The sequence below is a fragment of the Chanodichthys erythropterus genome, chromosome 10 (genome assembly GCF_024489055.1).
Source record: "Chanodichthys erythropterus isolate Z2021 chromosome 10, ASM2448905v1, whole genome shotgun sequence".
Taxonomy (NCBI): domain Eukaryota; kingdom Metazoa; phylum Chordata; class Actinopteri; order Cypriniformes; family Xenocyprididae; genus Chanodichthys; species Chanodichthys erythropterus.
The window spans coordinates 814,911-823,454 of record NC_090230.1 but is presented as its reverse complement, the minus strand read 5'-3'; the positions used below and the strand labels follow the sequence as shown (position 1 = coordinate 823,454).

The 8,544-nt window shown below is 37.3% G+C and overlaps 1 protein-coding gene across 1 annotated transcript; it reads left to right on the top strand.

The window, feature by feature from the left end:
• The first annotated feature begins 107 nt into the window (after positions 1-107).
• sirt7 (sirtuin 7) lies at positions 108-8,508 on the top strand. Its single transcript, XM_067395774.1, has 10 exons — positions 108-213; positions 674-811; positions 1,099-1,203; positions 3,689-3,759; positions 3,895-3,967; positions 4,240-4,338; positions 4,559-4,795; positions 6,207-6,287; positions 6,409-6,515; positions 8,307-8,508. Exons 1-10 carry the CDS (start codon positions 109-111, stop codon positions 8,506-8,508), a joined length of 1,218 nt encoding a protein of 405 aa, XP_067251875.1. The 5' UTR covers position 108.
• Positions 8,509-8,544: the final 36 nt, after the last annotated feature.

Genomic DNA, 8,544 nt, shown 5'->3' with positions numbered 1-8,544 from the left:
GAATACAGTTTTACTAGACGGATCGACGTCTCTTCTCTTTTGCTTCTTGCAAGTCTCGTTTTACCCCGCGATAGCGACGTGAGATGTGACGTCATTGTGATGTTCAGCATGGACGTGCAAACAAACAGCGGCGCCTCTGCGCGAGCAGAAAGAAAAGAGCGAGAAAAGGCGAAAATAATCCAGAGAGAGAAACAACGACAGACGGTGAAGACGGTATGAATATGATCTATTCTATTATGAAGAGATAATGTAATTATAATGAATTCATAGGAGCAGAAACGGTAGCAACGCGAAGCACAAATAAAGCGGTATAGCCGGTAAAACTGGCTAATGTTCAGTCAAAACCCCTACAAACATATCCATGGTAACCGTAGTTTCGACCAAACGGATGGTTATGGTTCCACGAAAATTATTCTAAATGAAAGAAAGATTCCGAAAGCTTCTTGCAGTGTTTGAAGGAGATCTCATGTTATTTATGCCTTAATAACCGTTATTGTAAATATATGGTATGTTTCGCTGTTAGAGGACTATGGCCAATTGCAAGAAAAGAAACCCCTTTATATGAAACTGGGCACTGGTCCTTGAGACTGTCTTAACAGAATAGCTGAATCCATATAGTGCCTTCTACAAGAAAACATAAAATAAATGATGAAGGCGTGTGTCTGTGTTGAAGATCTCCCAGATCCTCCAGAAGTGTGATGGAGAGCGGACGCAGGAGGAGCGGTCGCTACTGCAGGCGCATCAGGACACGGTTCAGGAGCTGAGCAGACGACAGATCCGCAGACACCTGCTGAAGAGAAAACTAGAGGAGGTACTGATGAATCAGCATACAGATACTGATCCCAGAGCTGCATCTCAAAACTGTTTTCCCTGTTGTCCGCAAATAAAAGTGGATAAAGCAAAGTGCTCACCAGTTGAAGATTTCAGATTAAGAACCTCAGCAGATGCAGATTTGTTTGCCTACTGATTGATGAATACTGTGTGTTCAGACATCTTACTCATTTGAAATGCTGTTTTTTTGCATGTTGTACAGCAGGGAAGTATGCATGTTCTTTTTTACTGTCACTGTTCATGTAAATGTCATTGTGCTGGCTGCAGGTCTTTGACGAGGCTGAGAACTTGAAGACTAAAGTGAAGCAGCTGGCGGAGGCAGTCCAGCAGGCCAAGCATGTGGTCATCTACACCGGAGCAGGAATCAGTACTGTACGTGTTTCCCTCCAAACTGCAGGGGGTCCAAAAAGTCTAAGACCACCAGGGAAAATTTTGCATTCTTTACAAATTCTTTTTTCTTTTTTTTTTGTCACAAATGACAACATCAGTTTAAGTTTGAGAATGTCTTTGTGTTTGGCATGTCCCACTTTTGCTGTAATAATGGGAGAAGAATGATAGAATGATTGAGAGTATTTCAAAGAGCACCTCATACATAACAGCAATTTAAAATAATTTATGATGACTTTAGATTAATTTCATTTAAAGTAAGTCACATTACATGAGGTACTTTATTTATTATTAGGTCTTCATGATAGCATTTATGGCGGAACATGATTTTGAAAAGTTTTCAAACCCTTAAAATGTCCTGGGAACCTGTGCACATATCTGAAATATTCCTTCATTTTAGAATGAGTTTTTAGTGAGTGTTATTTATATATTTAAAAAACTGTTCATTTAAACAAATGAAGCTCCCCACCTTTATAGTGTTTTTGCTACTAAACTTTAAAAGGTCATGAAACTCCAAAACACTTTTTTTGAGATGTAAACATATGTATAGGCTGCACATCATTGAAAACACTAAAGGTACTCATTAATGTTATTCATAAGTGAAAAATAGTTATTTTTGCATTTTTCAGAGCGATTTCTGTCTTCCGGTTTGAAAAGCTGAGTCGGAGCAACGTCACAAAATCTGACGTAATCGTGTACTTTCAGCCCAAGTATGGGCATGGTCGAATATGCTGATGTAGACAGTTTCGAGCGATTCTCAACATATATTCATGACATAAATCTCATTTAATCCAATCACTGCGCTGTAGTTATGCATAAGATTATAATTGCGGTATTATGAATGAGGAAGTATCACTTTTCTCGCCTCAATCTCTTGTCATTCAGAGATGTATCGTTGGTGTTCGTTTCCTCACTGCTACAACACAATGTGTTTTCCTGCGATGCGACCAGAGCAGAGGTTTGTGTGCATGTGGATTGTTTTGCTGTAATCTACCAGCACAAATGGAAAATATGTTCGCGTGAGATTACATTACAGCAGAGAATTCAAATGTCACAAAAGTGCGGCTCATTCACCTCTGCCTGCTCTAGCTGCATTCAAACACGCGAGCCATAGGCTATGTTTCCTTCAGCACAGCAGCACATGTGTTGTTTGTATTTTGCTCGCGATGCGGTCAGAACTGGAGTTTGAATACGAACACATGAAAAATACGACTTATGCTATACACACGGAGCGCTCATATAATCGGTTTCAGCGCGGAGCTTCACGTTGTTTAACAACACTAGCCACTGATTTTGAGACTGCACTGCTCGTAAACGTAATCAAAGTAGCCTATTATTAGCCCTATTAAATATTCTTTCACATTTCTCCCTTGTGCTTGGGAGTTTGTTGTCATTTTCTCCATGCTCATATATTAATATTCATTATTCTGTATAATGAGTGTGTTCTATGTCTGTGCTTCATTGGTGCTTCATCCCCTCTTCTCCCCCTCTACACTCCCACTTTTCCAGAGCTTTACACGCCCATTTTAACAGACTTTTTTGAGCTTTGAGGTGTGAACAACAACAAAGTTATTAATTATCTATCTATCTATCTATCTATCTATCTATCTATCTATCTATCTATCTATCTATCTATCTATCTATCTATCTATCTATCTATCTATCTATCTATCTATCTATCTATCTATCTATCTATCTATCTATCTATCTATCTATCTATCTATATCATTTTTTTCATTATCCACCATCATTTTTGATTCCTTGCCACAGTTGCCTTTGGCTTGCATACTCGGGGACTAAAGATGTATTATGACTTTTAATCAATGTCTCGATGAAACCGTTTAGAGAGGCAGGGCCGGATTATCCATAGACGGGATTGGGCGAGTGCACCAGCCAATAGGGGGACACCAAGTGATTAAGATAATGACTAGACTTTTTTAAAAAAGATCATGTTTTATATATTATTTATCTGGAAAGATACAGATACAAAATTAACAGTTACAATATATACAGAGAGAATATAAAGAGCCCTTTGATCGTGAAAGTGCCCTTTGCGGTCGCATCGCGGTAGAGCACTCCCGCGGGACCCAACACAACAGTACGGTGTGGGACAAGATTTGATGGGCGCAGGCGGTGAGACACTACTCGTGTGACTTCAAATGTAGTCACCCTAGGGTGACTTTAGGGCACTATTTAGTTTGTACCTACAATAATTGGAAATTAATAATTAAATGTAATAATATTTGTTTGTTCTTTTGCATTCGAAATCCATCTGCATTGGGATATTTTTGATTGAGCTAGTATTGTTGCACAGATCTGGCAACCCTGCTTTGTTCATTTTAGTATTACCAACAAAATATTAAATCATGTGTTGTAAATAATTTATCGTCCATCTCTGTGTTGGTGCTATTTAAAATGTAACTGGTTATCTGGCTATCTGTAAGTTTCAGTTTTCTTATGTGTTCATCAGGCCGCCTCCATCCCAGACTATCGGGGGCCTAATGGGGTGTGGACTCAGCTGCAGAAGGGCCATTCTGTGAGGTGTGGGATCCACTTTTACAGTATTTCATGTCTAAACTATGGATTTACATTTAGTCTTGTCTACTTTTTTTTTTTTTTTCCCTTCTTATGGCTGTTACGGTGTCACATATTAACGTCTGTTTTTGTATACGTCAGTACATCAGATCTGAGTCGAGCTGAGCCCACCCTCACACACATGTGCATCTGGATACTACACAAATTTAAGATGGTGAGTGACGATGCATGATTTATGTGGAAAGTTTCTGTGAATCATCGGAATACCTGGATACAAACAGTACACTCACATTAAGCAGAATGTACTACATAGCAAATCTTGGCTACGTGATTGTTATATCTTCAAAGAATGTAAACTTTATCACCACCCAGCATTATTTTAAACATTGGAAGTTGTCTAACCATTAACATCATTCTTTGAAGCTGCTTGGAAGCAATGTGTATCATGAAAAGCACTATACAAATAAACATCTTTCATCTTTGCAGGTTCAGCATGTGGTCTCACAGAACTGTGACGGTCTTCACCTGCGCAGCGGTCTGCCTAGACACGCCCTCTCTGAACTCCATGGAAACATGTTCATTGAGGTCTGCCAATGAGATTTGTAACATTTTAAATCAGTCATAAATTGAAATTTAAAATATAATTTTTCTGGATTCACCCATTTTAAAGGCTAGCATAAAGATCTCTAAATCTGATGTAAAGGTCCATGCTAGACTGAGTTTTCTTGCCTGTTTTAATTTGCAATCCGTTCCTATAATAGACTTTTTTTTATTTTCTCCTTCTGTCATCCCATCTGTCACACAGGTGTGTACTTCCTGCTCTCCAGCACGAGAGTTTATCCGTTTGTTTGACGTGACCGAGCGTACGGCTCTGCACAGACACGGGACTGGCCGGCTGTGTCCTCACTGCAGAGCAGAGCTCAGAGACACCATAGTGCATTTCGGTGAACGTGGCACTCTGGAGCAACCGCTCAACTGGAAGGGGGCAGCGGAGGCCGCACAGCAGGCTGACGTGATCCTCTGTTTGGGCTCTAGTTTGAAGGTGAGAATGTGGTTGGTGCAGGTTAACTGATTCAGCATGGCTTGAATCTTAGGCTGCTGGATCTCACACATGGATAAAATATGATGTTGCTTGATAAAACATTTACACCCCTGTTAAAACAGCTATTTTTGTATTGTAAAAAATTAAACAAAAATAAATAATATCAGAACTTTTGTAAAAAATTACAACCTATGCAATGCCATTGAAAACCAAAGTGACACATTTCAGAGAAAAAATATAAAAAGTAAAAAAAAAAAAAAAAAAAAAAAATTTAAACAACCTAACTGCATAAGTGTGCACACCATTTTATAATTGTGTTTATGGCTGTGTTCAGAATTAACTAATCATCAAGCTCATGTGAAATAGTCCACACCTGTCTATAGCTGAAGTTACTCCGATCGCTCTCACGGCTACAAAAAATTCAAGGCATTTGATGTACCATGGAACAAGTGGAGAACGTATGGCACATTTTGAAGAACAGGGCATCCCCCTAAAGCTGATAAGACAAAAAGAAAACTGGTCAGGGAGGCTGCCAAGAGGCAACATTAAAAGAGTTGGTTGCTTCCTACATGACAAATATCTCCCGTATTCTCTATCGGTCTGGGCTATGATGCAGGGTGGCTAGATGCAAAAAAAAACAAAAAAACACATCCAATCCTGGGTAAACTTACCAAAAATATATATCCCATCTCCCAAAACCATGTGGAAAACTGTGTTATGGTCTGATGACACCAAGATTAAACATTTTGGCCAAAATTGTAAAAAAAGAAAAGAAAAAAAAAGCACATCAGACCAGCAAGGCCATGGTAAAGCATGGTGGTGCAGCATAACGCTTTGACCTGCTTTTCTTCAGCTGGAACTAGGCTTTAGTGAAAGAGAAGGGTATCATGATTAGCTCCAAGTACCAGTCAATTTTGGCACGAATATTCTGCTGTCTGCTGAGAACTTTTACCTTTCCGAATGACAATGATCCAAAAAAAATCCAAATCAACAAAACAATGGCTTTAGCTGAAAAACATTCATGTTAAACGGTCCAGCCAGAGCCCAGAACTGAATCCTATAGAAAATGAACCTAAAGAGGACCATGCACAGGAGATGCCCTCACAATTTAGCAGATCTGGAAGATTTTTGCAAAGAAGAGTGGGAAAATATTCCCAAGTGAAGATGTGCCAAGCTGATAGACTCCTATCCAAACAGACTGAGTGCTGTAAGAAAATCAAATTATCTTTGTTTTTTCATGACAAAAACCATCTATTTTAACAGGGGTGGGTAGGCTTTTTATAACAATTTTAAGCAGCAGCAATATAAGATGTTAAGTTTCACATGTTGCAGTTTGAGTTGCAACATTTTTGACAGTGTTTTGTACTAAATAATGCAGCTTGATTTCGTGTATCATATGCTTGTCCATCAGGTGTTAAAAAAATACTCTTGCTTGTGGTGCATGAATAGACCAGCCAACAGAAGACCAAAGCTGTACATTGTAAATCTTCAGGTAATATATCCCTTCGTAAAGCTGATTATAATCTATTGATTAGTCTATTTTCCATAAACTGAAAAGAGACTTTCATTTGACATGATTTAACAGCCTAATGTGTTTTCCTTGTTTATTTTAGTGGACACCAAAAGATAACTTGGCTACTCTGAAAATTCATGGAAAGTGTGATGCTGTGATGGCTCTTCTCATGAAAGAGCTGGGTTTGGAAATTCCAGTTTACAACAGGTAAGACCCACTTACCTTTAATTTGACATTTAATTAGCACTTCTCTGATGGCATGTTTTGACTGTGTCCGTGTCTATTTTGTTCACACAACGTGGATAAACATGTCAGCTGTATGGATGCTAGAGATGGGTTGACAATATTGATTTAATATTATTTATGAATCAGTATTTCTTAATTTGATCTTCATGACATTTGATCTTTGATGACATTATATTTTAGTTTATGCTGCTTTCAGTTGATCCTATATATATATATATATATATATATATATATATATATATATATATATATATATATATATATATATATATATATATATATATATATATTTTGTTTGTTATATTTGAAATTATACAATGTCTGCGCTTTCAAATTCTGTAAACTTTATAATGAAATTCAAAGAATAATTGTGGTGTTCTTTAATGTGGCGTGATTGATCACTTTAGCCACCTCAGTTCAGCAGCAGCATGTAAACCCATTTAATTTTGGTAACATTTATTTCGGTGCATCACTAGTCAATAGTATAGCGATGTCACTTTAAAAAAAAAAGCAGCTTTCTGTTTGTCAATGTGGCAAATCCAAATGTGCGTGTGGACATCATTCACTCTCATGTGAAATTCCTGATTGCATGGATTCCTATTGAAATTAATGGTTTTGGCTAATCTGACCGCAACTAAGCGATAATTTATGAGGCTGTGCTATATTGTGAATATCGTAAATATCTGCGTTCTTGTTTTTTAGTCATTTAAGAGAATTTCAGAAAATCTGAAAATCAGTTATTACTGATTAACCCCTGTGTGGCAGTCAAAAATAACTGATATATATTTTTTTATTTCAATGAAATTAATGTACTGTACTTTTAGTTTGATAATGTTTTTATGTAATATTTTGTGTTTTTAGGGGATTTTATGTAATAAATATTTATGGAATAGTTATGATCCAATTATTACCTGTTAACTTCTTTTTGAGCATAGAAAATTAAATGACCTGAAATAATTTTCTGCTTAAACTGTGGTAAATCTGGAATGCTTTGGAGCTTCAGTTTGGTCTCTTTTTAAAGGACACACTTGGCAGATTATCACTGAAGTGAAACTAAAAAAAAAAAATACAAGTTTATTATCATTAAAGCTGCACAAAAATACTACTTTTAAATTTGATATACATTTTGTTCCAAATATGAGATTGGTATCTCAAAAAATTAGCTTTCAGTAAGATTTTGTTTGGGCACAGTACCAAACGCTTCCAGTAGATGAAGTTTGTTTCCCATTAATTTACAATGCTTTCTTTTTTGACAGTTATGAGCACCAGTGTGACTTTTTTTTTTCAGGACAATTTAACCTTTTGAATCATGTCCATTATTTCTTGTGGTTACATAGCAAATGCCAAACCATTTTGTACCATTCTGATTAGGTAAAAAAATTTTAAAAATCAAAAAAACTTAACTTTTCGGTCAGAAATGACCGAATGGCACCAGTGGGTTTAAAGGCCGCTAAGCACAATGTGCAGCACAATATATTCATAATATAACGGCCTCGAGCCTCACATTTCTCCATTTGGCAGACGCTTTAATCCAGAGGATTAAATTAATCCATTGGATTCAAGGTTTACATTTTATCAGTTCTTGCCTTCTCTGGGCATCAAACTATGATCTTGGCATTGCTAGTGACATGCTCTACTGTTTAAACTACAGGAAATATTTTTTATTATTAATGATTGCTTAATGACCAATGTAATACATACACATATTTTAATCTAAAGCTGCTGTCTGTTTTATTAATATTGTTGCAACAGATCACAAGACCCCATCTTCAGCTTGGCTAAACCACTCTGTCCACAAGAGCAGAAGAGTCACACTCGTAAAGAGATAGTTCCACCTGCTGCTCTGGAGGACGTTTCGCAAGAGGTGCAGGCTCAAGGCGAAGGTACAGCAGTTCAAGGTGGCTGGTTTGGAAGAGGTTACTCCAAAGCAAGAAGGAAAAAGAAGACTTTGTAGTTTCTAAAGCATGACATGCTGCACAGCTGCTCAGAT

Bases quoted from the DNA above. Each gene is read 5' to 3' on its own strand.
- sirt7 (XM_067395774.1), top strand. From the start codon at position 109: ATGGACGTGCAAACAAACAGCGGCGCCTCTGCGCGAGCAGAAAGAAAA. The intron at 3,760-3,894 runs GTGTGGGATCCA...TGTATACGTCAG, and splicing joins CAGAAGGGCCATTCTGTGAG to TACATCAGATCTGAGTCGAG. The intron at 4,796-6,206 runs GTGAGAATGTGG...CTTGTCCATCAG, and splicing joins GTTTGGGCTCTAGTTTGAAG to GTGTTAAAAAAATACTCTTG.